Below are 14,680 nucleotides of genomic sequence, written 5' to 3' on the forward strand. Positions count from 1 at the left end.
TATTATCTTTTGGGTACACTATTTCAGCCAGGGAAGTACTGGAGCAAAGCAGTCAGCAAATGTACCTAAGGCCTGAGGGCTAAAAGAAAACTAGATGACAGATGAAAATCATAGTGGATTTTGTTCTTAGGCCAATGATTTCTCCATGTGACTTTAAAGGAGCACTGGTACTTCCAAGTTCTTTTGGAACTATAATCATTGCAAGTTGATATATTCAAGGGAGGAAAAAAAATTACTGCTTTGATGATGGAACACAGTCTGTGTTACTTTTATTATGTAACTTACTGCTTAAAAGTTTATATCTGTTCGTGGGGATGAGTTACTCTCAAGATGGCTCAGTGCTAAAACTGGTGTATAAGTATGAGTTATTGCTGCCCGCTGGTCATAAGTTAGATCAAACAGTAATAGTTTTTTTTTCTTTTATAGAAGGAGTCTTGCTGTCCTTTACAAGAAAACCTCCATCTCTGTCAAAGCACTCTACGCTGAAAAGGAGAAACAAAGCTCAAAGGAATAGGAATGGTAAGAAAAACAGTATTTCCTTTACTAATTTGAAGATACAGATCAGATTTTTACTTTGAGAATAATGGTGAGGCTAACGATATTCCCTTTTATGATTGTAAATGTGACTCTGATTTTTGGAATACACACATGCACAATTAAACATAGAGATCCTACATTGAGGTTTGAGGCCCCATGTTTCTCCCACAGGCTTTTATAACAGAACCATACCTATAGAAGTTGCATTGAAATTTGTGAATGGTATGAAGTTCAAAAGATAGAACCTTGCAGCTGCTGGAATTCTGAAATAAAACAGAAAATGCTGAAAATATTCAGCAGCATGTATGGAGAGAGAAACAGACAATGATTTGGGTTGAGTACGTTGCAATAGAACTTGGAAAAGTTAGAAAACCTTTAAGTTTTAAATTGCAGAAAAGGGGGAATGATGGAGACAAAAAAAAAGAATGTCTGTGATAGATTGGAGGCCAAGAGAGACTGTATGATGCAAATGGTGCCGGCTGAGAGAAGACTTGTTTGTTGTAGCTTATCTGTCAGGATAAGTGGTAAATAGAGGGAAGTAAATAAGGATAGATGAGAGAGAGAAAAACAGTGCTGGGCCTGTGAGATTCTGAAGACTGCAGTTCCTGGAAATCTGAAACAAAATAGTAGAGAGAAACAGATCAGTTTACATGTTAATGACTTTTCAACAGAACTGGTCAGTTCTGACACAAACTGGAAAGACTGGTTATCTGGAATTGTTGAACTCACTGTTGAGTCCTGGGGGTTTTACTTTTACGTCAGTAGTATGTAAAATGCTGGAATCTATTTTCCAAGTGTATTGTTATGATTTGCTTGCTAACAATAATAGGATTGGACAGAATTGCTATGGATTTATGAAATGGAAATCAAGTTTGACAAATCTGTTGAAATATTTTCAGGTTGCAGCCAGCAAAATAGATAATGCTAATCAGTTAAATTTTTAATTTTTTTTAAAACTACATTTTATTTACAGTGTGGTAACAGGCCCTTCCGGCCCAACGAGTCTACACTGCCCATTTTAAACCCATATTAACCTACCCGTACGTCTTTGGAATGTGGGAGGAAACCGGAGCACCCGGAGGAAACCCACACAGACACGGGAGAACATACAAACTCCTTACAGACAGCGACGGGAATCGAACCCCAATCGCTGGCGCTGTAATAGCGTCACGCTAACCATTATGCTACCGTGTTTATGGTGTAAATTGGGTTATTATTGTCACATGTACTAAGGTACAGTGAAAAAACTTGTCTTGCATACCATTCCTACAGATCAATTCATTACAACAATGCATTGAGGTGGTACAAAGTAAAACAACAGGATGCAGAATAAAGTGGTACAGTTACAGAGAAAGTGCAGGTGGACAATAAGGTGCAAGGTCATAATGAGGTAGATTGTGGGGTCAAGAGTCCATCTTATCATATGAGAGGACTGCTCAATTGTCTTATAACAGCGGGATAAAAGCTGTTGAGCCTGGTGGTATGTGCTTTCAGGCTTTTGTATCTTGTGCCTGACAGGAGGGGGGAGAAGAGAGAATGTCTTTTGATTGTGTTGGCTGCTTTATGGAGGCAGTGGGAAGTGTAGACAGTCCGTGGAGGGGAGGCTGGTTTCTGTGATGTGCTGAGCTGTGTCCATAACTCTCTGCAATTTCTTGCAGTCCTGGGTAGAGCAGTTGCCATACCAAGCCATAATGCATCCAAATGGGACATGCCAAATTTCTTTAGCCTCCTGAAGTGGAGGCGCTGGTGAGCCTTCGTGGCCATGGCGTCTAGGTGGTTGGACCATGACAGGCTATTGGTAACGTTTACCCCTAGGAACTTGAAGCTCTCAACCCTCTCTACCTCAGCACCATTGGTGTAAACAGGAGCATGTGCACTGCCCCCCCTTCCTGAAGTCAATGACCAGCTCTTTTGTTTTGCTGTCATTGAGGGAAAGGTTGCTGTCATGATATCTTGTCACTAGGCTCTCTATCTCCTTCCTGTACTCTGACTCATTGTTATTTGAGATAAGACCCATTACGGTGGTATCATCTGCAAACTTGTAGGTGAGTTGGAGCAGGATCTGGCCACGCAGTCAGGAGTATATAGGGAGAAGAGTAGGGTGCTGAAGACGCAGCCTTTTGGGCACCAGTGTTGAGAATAATCGCGTGGAGGTGTTGCTGCCTATCCTTACTGATTGTGGTCTGTTGGTTAGGAAGTCAAGGATCCAGTTTCAAAGGGAGGTGTTGAGTCCCAGGTCTAGATGCATTGGGACTTCTGGAATTCCTTGGATTAAGGTGCCATACAAGAGATTATTAAATAAAATGAGAATACGCAGGATTGGGAGTAATATTCTGGAATAGACTGAGAATTGGTTAACAGACAGGAAGCAGAGTAAGCAGCTGTGTGAGCAGAGTGGCAAGAGTGAGCAGAGTGTAAGTAGAGTGGCAGCTGTGACAGGTAGTGTGCCATAGGGAGCAATCCCAGAGCCCTAACTGCTCAGAATTCTATCAATGATTTGGATAAGGGGTCAATATATCCAAGTTTGTGGATGTTACCAAGCTTGGTAAGGATGTGATTAAGCTAGAGGAAGTGCAGAAAGGATATTGCCGGAACTGGAGGGCTTGAGTTATAAGCAGAGAGTGGATAGGTTGGGACTGTTTTCCCTGGAGCGAAGGAGGCTGACGAGTGATTATTTTTTTTTAAACTTTAAAAACTTCATTTTAAAACTTCATTTATACAGCACAGTAACAGACCCTTTGGCCTTGACGAGCCTGCGCTGCCCAATTATATCCATGTTAACTTACTAACCCGTACATCTTTGGAATGTGGGAGGAAACCCACGCAGTCATGGGGAGAACGTACAAACTCCTTACAGATAGCAGTGGGAATTGACCCCGATCGCTGGCGCTGTAATCTTGCAGAGATTTTATAAAATCATGAAGGGCTTAGATAAGATGGATTGTCAGTCTTTTTACCAGTATGAGGGTGTCCAAAACTAGAGGGCATAGATTTAAGATGAGAGGGGAAAGATTTAAAGGGGACCTGAGGGGCAAGTTTTTCCACACATAGGGTGGTGAGTATATGGAATGAGCTGCCAGCGGAGATGGTTGAGGAGAGGTAGATCCAGTAACGTTTAAAAGACCTTTGGACAGGTACATGGATAGGAGAGGTTTAGAGGGATATGGGCCAAATGCAGGTGAATGGGGCTAGCTCAGGTCAGCACCTTGATTGGCATGGACAAGTTGGGCCGAAGGGCCTGATTCCGTGCTGTATAACTCTGACTCTAGGTGACAGTGTATGCTCTGAGGAGGATGCAGATTTAGGCTTCGGAGGGGTATGTGTAGGCTAGGTGAACAGAAGATGGAATATAATGTGGAACATGTGAAGTCATGCACTTTGGTGGAAAAAATGGAATTTTTTTTAATGGTGAAACATTAAATGGGGTGGATGTTCAGATATTCTTGTATGTGAGTCACAAAGTTAATATGCAGGTTCATTAAGAAATTAGGAAGGCTAATTGGCCTTGATTTTAAAAGGCTTTGAGTACAAGAGTAGACACACCTCACTCCATTTATGTAGTACTCCATTGAGACCAGATCAGGAATATTGTGGTCTCATTACGCAAGGAAGGATGGACTTGTAAAAGAAAAGCTGTGAAGGCTCACTGACTGATCACTGGGATGATGGGTTTGTCTTATGAGGAGAAATTAGGCAGAACACACCTGTATTCTTGAGAGGTGGTCTTTTTGAAAGGTACAGGGTTTTGCAAGGTACACGTGGAATTCATGTTTCCCCTGGCTGGGATGTTTCGAACCAGAGCTTTCAATCTTTTAAAAAAAAAATGGGGACAGACATTTAGAACAGAGATTATGAGAAATTTCTTCACTCAGAGGATAGCGAACCTTTAGAATTTTTTACCAAGAGAGCTGTGCAGCCAGTCATTACATATATTCAAGACAGGGATTGATAGATTATTTTTAGTTCTGAAAGGAATCAAGGAATTTGAGATTGGAACAGGGAAGTAGTGCTGAGGTAAAGATCGGCTCATTGAAAAGCAGAGCAGGTATAAAGATCCAAATGGCCTACTCCTATTTCTTGCATTTCTTATCTTCCTAGTTAGAAGACAAGATGCTGTTCCTTGAGCTTCATTGGAGCAGTTTACAGTGCCTAAGACAGATAGTGTACAGTGCCAAGGTCAGAGTGGGAGTGGATGAAGAATTAAGGTTATAGGCTGAGTGGAACTTCAGAGTAACCATAGTGGACTGAACACATGTGCTTTGTAGGATTTTGTTCAGCCCCCAAAGGTGACCGAGATGTTCCTTTCTTTCTTTTCCAATCTTTTTATTAATTTTCAAGTTAATAAACATAATAATAGTAATTATACCCATGATAGAAAGAGATTGGGATTACAATAATAACAATTAATGTGTACAGACACAAAAGATGTTCCAATTGCCTGTCACATTAGTTCTCCATCCCCATTCTCCACTACTTTGTCTTAAGACTCTTGTAATTTTCCATTCAAGCCCAATGTAAATGTGAGGAACAGCATTGCAACTTTCAATGAGGAATATTACAGTCCTCAGTACTGAATATTGAATTCAACAATTTCAGATAACCCGCCTTTCCCGAATGTTTTGGAACTGGCCAGTTCTGATGAATGATTATCCACATGTAATGTAACTCAGCTTTTCACTCTCCACAGATGCTGCTTGCCTTTCTGGATATTTTCATCATTCTCTTTTATTTCAAACTTTCATTAGCTGCAGTGTTCTGTACCTCACAGTTCCAGCATCTTTTTTATTCTTTTTCCTCTGTCCTCATTCATCTCTGCCTACATCTGTCTTGTCCAGACAGATCAGCTGCGATTACCCACTCACAGCTTGCTCTGTCATCATTTGTTTTCTAACTCGTGGTTCTCATGAAAGTTCATTGAACTGAAGTTTAATTCAGATTCTTTCTCCACAGAAGCTGCCTGACCTTTTGAGTATTGCCACCACTTACTGTTTTATTTGATGGCATGAAATTGTTGCACCTACTTGCTTCTCATCCACTTTTACCAGAAAAAGATAGGGCTAATGCATTCAGATGGAAGTGAATGTTTAATAATATGGTGAGTCATAATTGCTGCCAAAGAGGATGACGAAAATATCCAGCAAGTTGGGCAGCATGTAACACAAAAATTAATTCTGCAAGTTCTTCTACTGAATTTAATTAATATTGGAAATCATAAAAAATGTTTTCTGTCTGCCTTTTATCTCCTTCTCTCAATCCCATATTGATTTCCTCATTATTTTTGTTTCTATATGTGATTTTAGTGGTCTTTAAACTCCACACTTGCAAAGTCTCAGTGTTTCCTGTGCTGAACATGTGTAAGTTCACAGTAGAAGGTGCTGCGCTGAATCAGATAAAAGATTATATCAAGCCTCTGTTCAAAAGCTTAAATATCTGTAGACAGCAGGAAGTCCATTAACAAATGAACACTTTAGTGGAGTTTGTCTTATTTGAGATGCTGCATCTCCTCATTTCTATCAGTTATATTTCAGTCTCAGCATTTTCATCTTTTTATTTTCTGCCTTGACAGAACAGAGTTCCAGTTCTCAGTTGACAGTAGAAAGTGTGAGTGGTGATTTAAGTACCAGCACCTCAGGTATGTTATGTGTAACATTTTGAGAATTTCAAGAATGCAATAATAAAATTTTATTTTGTTTATGAGCCAGATCTCAGCAAAACCAATGTTGAAATCTAACTGAGTTGCTGGAATCACATTATCAGCAGCAAACAGCTGGAATGCTGTATTGATTGGGCACAGGCATAGAAACATAGAAAATGTGAGCAGATGTAGGCCTTTTGGGCCTGGTTGATCATCCACTTCAGTTGTTGTCCTCATATCCCTTGATCCCCTCAGCATTAAGTAATATATCCATCTTCTTATTGAATATATCTAATTACTTGGCCTCTACTGCTTTCTGTGGTAGAGAATTACACAGGTTCACCGCCCTCTGACATTTCTATTGACCTCAGTTCTAAATGCCACATTGCATGTCTTGAGGCTGTTATCTCGGGTTCTGGACATCAAGAACGTCTTCCTTGCATCTGGTTTGTCCTAATCCTGTCAGAATTGTATAAGGTTCTACAAAATCCCCTCTTTTTCTGAACACTGAATACACGTCTAATCAACTCAGTGTCACAAACCAGCAACAAAAGAAACACACTGTGCATGATTCAGTGTTAAAAACTATTTTATTTATCACTACTTATGATAATACGTAAAATAAAAGTTAAAAAAAAAATGTTAGTATGTTAGAATTCAAAAATGTTAAACCTCGAACGTTAACCCCAAAACTAAATTCTTCGTGTGTGTGTGTGTGACAAAGTCCAAAACTCCCAGTTCCTGAATGGTTCTTAAAGTTCAGTTCCGCAAGCCATAAGGTGAAACATGAGCAAGGGCTTCTTCAACAACCACCGTTGTCTGAAGATAAGATGTAGATGTAGAAAACATAGAGAGAGTACATATGAAATCCAAATGTTCCACGATGGAACCCAAACGACACTTCAGTGTTTACTCGGTAGTGACTTCCTCACCCCGAAAAGCATCCGAACCGTGGTCGTCCACACACAAATACCTGTTTCCTTCTACAGGTCAGCAACAAAGTGAACTCCACCGGATTACTTCCAACTTCCATACATGGATTTCAGTGGCAAACACAGTTATTGTTTCTCATCCATCGATAGAGAAAACAAGCAGGCTGGCGTCTCTCTCCCTTCTCTCTCTCTCTCCTCCTTCTTCTTCTGACTTCTTCAACAACGTCATTACGTCCTTTATCTTCTATTGACGTAAGCACGCCCCACACACACATACACACACACTCTCTATCTTAAAGGGACTTTCACTGAGTCCGTAACACCTCCCACCTAAAAAAAAAATTTTCCCAAGAAAATTTTAACCGCGCATACAGTTAGTAATGTTAATAATTATCATTCTACACAACTACAGACTATCAGATTAGTACAGATACATGTTTCCCATTTAACATCGGGAAAGACAATCAGCAATCACATTATCTTTGCCTTTAATGTGAGTTATCATGAGATCAAACTCTTGCAAAATTAAACTCCAGTTTAACAGCCTTCTGTTCTTGTTTTTGACTCGGCTCAGAAACACCAATGGGTTATGATCTGTATACACAGTCAATGGTTTCTGAGCGGTGCAAACATATACATTGAAATGTTGCAAGGCTAAAACAAGCGACAGTAATTCTTTCTCTATGGTGGAATAATTCTTTTGATGCTCATTAAATTTCTTTGAAAAGTAAGCTACAGGATGGTCAATATCATCAAGGTCACCCTTCTGCAACAACACAGCTCCTGCAGCTTCATCACTGGCATCTACTGCTAATGAAAATGGCTTTTCAAAGTCAGGTGTTTTGAGCACAGGATGGTAGCATAAAATGGCTTTCAGCTTCTTAAATGCTTCTTGACAAGAATCTGTCCAAACAAACTTTACTCCCTTCTTCAGAAGATTAGTTAGGGGAAGAGCAATATCAGCAAAACTTTTACAAAATTTTCGATAATATCCAACCATTCCCAAAAATCTTCTAACAGTCCTCGTACCTGTGGGAATAGGGAACTCAGATATTGCTTGAACTTTTGCCTGAACAGGAGCTTGCTTGCCTTGACCTACAACATAACCAAGATACGTCACAGTGGCATGGCCAAATTCACTTTTAGCCAAGTTAACTGTAAGGTTAGCCTTGGAAAGTCTTTCAAACAACCTTTCTAACGCAGAGATGTGATCCTCCCATGTATCATTCCCAGTCACTAAGTCGTCAATGTAGGCATCTGTATGTTTTAACCCATGAATCACTGAATTAATCATTCTTTGAAATGTTGCCGGAGCATTTTTCATTCCAAATGGCAAAACATTGTATTCATACAATCCAGAAGGGGTTACAAAGGCTGAAATTTCCCTTCCTCTATCTGTTAATGGAACACACCAGTACCCTTTTAATAGGTCAATCTTTGTAAGAAATTTTGCCTTTCCCACTCTGTCTATGCAATCATCCACCCTAGGAATAGGGTAAGCATCTGACTTTGTTACAGCATTCACTTTCCTGTAATCTGTGCAAAATCTAACAGTTCCATCAGGTTTAGGTACAATAACACAGGGCGAACTCCAATTTGAAGTAGAATGTCTAATAATATCATTTTCCAACATGTATTTTATTTCCTGATCAACAAGTTTACTTTTTTCCACATTCATTCGATATGGGTGTTGTTTGATTGGTTTTTTAGTTTCGATGGAACAATATTTGGTCTAAATTGGCCTTCCTCAACATCAACATCAGGCATTCTAGAAACAACCTTTACACCATCCACCAAGGCCACAACTGAATCCCTCTCATAATAAGGTTTTAGCATGTTTACATGACAGAGTTGTGTTTTCTTGCGTCTATCTGGTGTTTTGATTATATATGTTAGATCAGTCACTCGAGATTCAATAACATAGGGTCCAGAAAAACGAGCTTGCTAGGGAAAAATACCAACACCTTTTGCCCCACTGCGAATGTCCTAGGCCGAGCACGTCTATCAAAATATGTCTTCATTCTTATCTGGCTTGTTTTCAAATTCTCTCTCGCTAGCTGGCAGACTCTCTCCAACCGAGTTTTAAATTTTTGGACATAGTCCAACAGACTCAAGTGAACTTCCTCATTAACCCATTGCTCTCTCAACAACTCCAAAGGTCCTCTCACCCTATGTCCAAACACAAGCTCAAACGGACTAAATCCTATTGACTCCTGGATCGATTCTCTAACGGCAAACAAAAGTAAATGGATACCTTCGTCCCAATCCTTGGTGTTTTCAAAGCAATAAGTCTTCAGCATATTTTTGAGAGTAGAATGAAATCTCTCCAGAGCTCCTTGAGATTCTGGGTGATATGCAGATGATACAATCTGCTTTGCTCCCAGCTCATAGACTATTTGTTGAAAAATTTTTGACATAAAATTACTACCTTGATCAGATTGGATTTCTTTTGGCAAACCAAACAAGGTAAAAAATTTTACAAGAGCCTTTGACACCGTCTTGGCCTTAATATTTCTAAGGGGTATTGCCTCTGGAAATCTAGAAGTGGCACACATGATGGTTAACAAATACTGATTTCCAGTCTTAGACTTTGGTAAGGGGCCAACACAGTCCACAATCACCTTCGAAAAGGGCTCCCCAAAAGCAGGAATTGGTTTCAAAGGAGCCACAGGGGGTTTTTGATTTGGTTTACCTACCATCTGACATGTGTGGCAGGTTCGACAAAACATCACCACACCTTTTCTCAAACCAGGCCAATAGAATTGTTTCAAGATCTTCCCTACAGTTTTATTCACCCCAAAATGACCACCCAAAGGCATACTATGGGCCAGGTTTAAAATCTCATCCCTATAAAGTTTTGGAACAACAACCTGATGAATAACTTCCCATTCCTCAGTAACAGGAACATGAGGAGGTCTCCATTTCCTCATTAACACTCCATTTTTGACATAATATCCAGTTGGCACTTTTTCAATCTCCTCACATGAGAGTGCTTTTTCTTTCAATTCTGTCAACTCAGGGTCCTTTGTCTGTTCCACCATAAAATCCTTCCTTGACAAAGACAAATCTTTAAATTCAGGCTCACTATAAGGATGTTGATCCTCCAATGAAGACAGAAAAGTCTCAGATAAGGCATCATAATTTTCTTCCTGTTTAGGACTGTCACAAGGAACCACATCAGACTGCACCGGACTGTCTGTCTTGGCTAATTCTCTAGCTCTAGCTCGAGTCACCGCACATGATGGGTAAACATCTGGATCATCCTCAGACTCATCAATCCTTGGTTTGGTTGTTAACCGTACCACAGGATCACTTTCTCCATTTGCAAGGTCATTTCCCAATAACAAAGAAACTCCTTCCACTGGCAAACTGGGTCTTATCCCTATCTCGACTGGTCCTTCTACGAACTTTTGACTTTAAAATCACCCTGTGAAAAGGGACAGACATGGTCTCACCTGTAACGCCTCGTACTAGATTTACTTCACCAGTGTCACTTTCTTCACCAAAATTTAAAACACTGTCCAGCAAGAGAGATTGACTAGCCCCAGTATCTCTAAGAATTTTCACTGGCACCTGGGGTGACTCATCATTCAGTGAAACAAAACCCTCTGATACATACGAACGGAATTCTTTTCTCACCTCCTCCAACTTTTCCGCTTTTCCCTCTTGCAAGGACTGGTCTTTAACAGCATCTCCTAAACCTTTTTGATTTTTAATTGCCTGAAAGCAAGCATTGGGCCCAGCTTCCTTTTTCTTCAAAAGGGCACAATTAGATATCACGTGGCCAGGTTTCCTACAGTAATAACAAGTACGCTCAACAGGTTTCTCCAGCCCTGGCTTCTTTTCATCCTTTCCTTTTTGATTACCTCCCAATTTAATCTCCGGTTTACCTGGATTGTCTTTGTAACTCTTTTGAAAGGTTTTAGGTTGTCCCCATTTGGATTTATGGGTTAAAGCATAATCATCTGCCAACCTAGCAGTTTCTTGTAAAGTTTCCACTGCCTTTTCATTTAAATATGTTGTTAATTCAGCTGGAACACATCTTTTAAAGTCTTCCACCAGTATCAATTCTGTCAATTTATCGTAATCCCCATCTACATTTTTAGCCAGGCACCATCGTTCAAAACATATTCTCTTTCCATTGGCAAATTCCATATAAGTCTGATCTGCAGATTTCCTCAAGTCTCTGAATTTTTGTCTATAAGCCTCAGGGACCAATTCATAGGCCTTCAAAATAGCTTGTTTTACCTTGGTATAATCAGCTGCATCCTCAACAGACAAAGCAGAATAAGCTTTTTGAGCTTTACCTTTAATCACACTCTGTACCATAAGAGCCCATCCTTTCCTTGGCCAGTTTGAACTCACAGCAACCTTTTCAAAATGTTGGAAATACTGATCAACCTGATCTTCTTCAAACGGAGGGACTAATCGAACCTCCCTGCTGGCTGAAAAACCATCATCAGAATCAGATTCCGAACTCCTACGCTTCATTTGTAACTCATGCTGCCTCTTTTTCTCCTCGTTATCCAGCTCCATCTGCTTCATTGCTAGATCAGCCTCTATCTTCATCTGAGTTATCTTTTGTTCGGCCTCTAATTTCTCTCGTTCGGCCTCTATCTTTAACTGAGTTTGCTCTCGTTCAGCCTCTATCTTTGCCAGCTGCACCTGTGCCTCAGAAATTGCTATTTCACTGCCAGGAAACTGTTTTAACACTTCCTTCTCAAACACCTTCTTTTCCACATAATGACCAGCTATCAGTCTCTGAATATCTGCCTTTCTCATAGACTGCTTTACTTCTGTAAGGTTTAACCTTGTAGCAATATTTATCAAATCATCCTTTTTCGCCACCTCCAATCCCTTTTGGGTTGGTGACTCCAAAAATGCCTTAATATCCATTGCTGCTGGTTTCCACACACACAAGCCAATTAAAAAGAATTTATCAGACCTCCCTCAAAAATCTTTGGATTGAATCTCGAACAAATCTTGTCAATCTGGGGTACAATCCCAGACGACACTCGTTAACCTTGGGAACTATCCCGGACGAGCCCCCAATTTTGTCACAAACCAGCAACAAAAGAAACACACTGTGCATGATTCAGTGTTAAAAACTATTTTATTTATCACTACTTATGATAATACGTAAAATAAAAGTTAAAAAAAAAATGTTAGTATGTTAGAATTCAAAAATGTTAAACCTCGAACGTTAACCCCAAAACTAAATTCTTCGTGTGTGTGTGACAAAGTCCAAAACTCCCAGTTCCTGAATGGTTCTTAAAGTTCAGTTCCGCAAGCCATAAGGTGAAACATGAGCAAGGGCTTCTTCAACAACCACCGTTGTCTGAAGATAAGATGTAGATGTAGAAAACATAGAGAGAGTACATACGAAATCCAAATGTTCCACGATGGAACCCAAACGACACTTCAGTGTTTACTCGTAGTGACTTCCTCACCCCGAAAAGCATCCGAACCGTGGTCGTCCACACACAAATACCTGTTTCCTTCTACAGGTCAGCAACAAAGTGAACTCCACCGGATTACTTCCAACTTCCATACATGGATTTCAGTGGCAAACACAGTTATTGTTTCTCATCCATCGATAGAGAAAACAAGCAGGCTGGCGTCTCTCTCCCTTCTCTCTCTCTCTCCTCCTTCTTCTTCTGACTTCTTCAACAACGTCATTACGTCCTTTATCTTCTATTGACGTAAGCACGCCCCACACACACATACACACACACTCTCTATCTTAAAGGGACTTTCACTGAGTCCGTAACATCAGTCTCTTCTTAATTAGTCAATCCTGTCATCCTAGGAATCAATCTGTTAACCTTTGTTGCACTCTCTACATAACAAGGACATCCTTCTCTAGATAACGAGATGGGATCTCACCAAGGCTCTGTATAACTGTAGTAAGATGTCCTTGCTTCTGTACTCAAAACCCCTTGCAGTGAAGGCCAACGTACCCATTTGCTTTCCTAACTGCTTTCAGCAATCGAATGCTTGTTTTCAACGACTGGTATACAAAGACACTTGGGTCTTGTTGCACCTTCCCCTTTCCCAAGCTATCACCATTCAGATAATGAGTTGTCATTCTGTTTTTTTGAACCAAATTGGATGACATCACATTTATCCACAGTATACTATATCTTCCATGCATTTGCCTGCTTACCAAAATTGTCGGAATCACAACTCTTTGCATCTTCCTCACAGCCCACAACGTCACTCAGCTTTGCATTGTCTGCAACTTTAGAAATGTTAAATGTAGTTCCCTCATCCAAATCATTGATATACAGTATATTGTGAGTAGCTGGGCACTAGCACTGATCGCACTAGTCGCTGCCTGTCTGCCAGAAGGATACCCATTTATTCCTACTGTTTCCTATCTGTCAACATTTCTCAATCCATGCCAGTATACTACCTCCAATCCCACATGTTTTGATTTTGCACACTAACCTCCTAAGTGGACTTTAGTAAAAGTCTTCTGAAAGTCCAAGTGCGCCATTTCCATTGGTTCTCCCTTACCAATTCTACCAGTTACATCCTCAAAAAAAAATCAAGTAGGTTTCTTAGCATGATTTTCCTTTTTTAAACCCATGCTCACTTGGTCTAATCCCATTAGTACTTTCCAAGTGTTCTATTATTGCATCATTTATAATAGATTTCCCTTCTGCATACAGTGTAATTCCCTGCTATTTCCCTTTTTTAAATTGTGGGGTTACATTTGCCACTTTCTGATCTACATGAACTGTTCCAGAGTCTACTGAATTTGGGAAGATGATCACCAATGCATCCACCATTTCCAGAGCCACTTCCTTTTGTACTCTGGCAATGTAGATTTTCAGGCCCTGAATATTTGTTCACCTTTTTCCCCATGAATTTCCCCAAGCACTATTTCTATACTTATACTGACTTCCTTCAGTTGCTGCCTCTCTCTAGACTCTTGGTTCCCCAACATATCTGGGAGGTTATTTGTATTCTTCTTTGTAATGCCAGAACTTGTGTGTTTAATTATTTGGTCATTTCTTTGTTCCTGATCATAATTTCCCATTTCTGACTGTAGGGGTTATAGAAAATAAATGGAGAAAGAGCAAGCAGTAAATTGGCCTCTTTATAGCAAGGTGAATGAGGTATAAAAGGAAGTCTTGCTGAGATTGTATAGGACTTTGGTGAAATCTCATTTATAATGCTAGGTGCAGTTTTGGTCTCCATACTAAAGATACCGTTTGCTTTAATACTCTGGGATTTGTTGTCCTTAACCCCATAATCTCCCAAGCACTAGTTCTTTACCAGTCCTGATTTCCTTCACTTACTCCCTCTCTTGACCTTTACTTCCCCAACATATCTTGGAGATTATTTATGTTCTCCTTTGTGAAGATAGAAGTAAAGTATATGTTTCATTGTTCTGCCATTTGTTTGTAATCAATTATAATTTCTCCCATGTCTTTTGTAAAGTAGTTACATTTGTCTTCATTTATCTTTTTCTCATCACAAAGCAGCTTTTACAGTCAGTTTTTAGTCTCCCAGCCAGATTCCTATCATCTTCCATCCTTCCCTTCTCAATCAACCTTTTTAAATGTGA

At 40.0% G+C, this 14,680-nt stretch overlaps 1 protein-coding gene across 3 annotated transcripts in view; it reads left to right on the forward strand.

Moving 5' to 3' along the window:
* The window catches only part of zfyve26 (zinc finger, FYVE domain containing 26), a 97,867-nt gene that overhangs the window by 24,537 nt on the left and 58,650 nt on the right, over positions 1-14,680 (forward strand). For all 3 annotated transcript variants that reach the window (XM_052010149.1, XM_052010169.1, XM_052010159.1), the window contains 2 exons: positions 427-519; positions 6,104-6,169. In XM_052010149.1, the coding sequence (XP_051866109.1) occupies positions 427-519; positions 6,104-6,169 (159 nt within the window). The remainder of the gene's footprint in view (positions 1-426; positions 520-6,103; positions 6,170-14,680) is intronic.

Source organism: Pristis pectinata, chromosome 1 (genome assembly GCF_009764475.1).
Source record: "Pristis pectinata isolate sPriPec2 chromosome 1, sPriPec2.1.pri, whole genome shotgun sequence".
Classification (NCBI taxonomy): Eukaryota; Metazoa; Chordata; class Chondrichthyes; order Rhinopristiformes; family Pristidae; genus Pristis; species Pristis pectinata.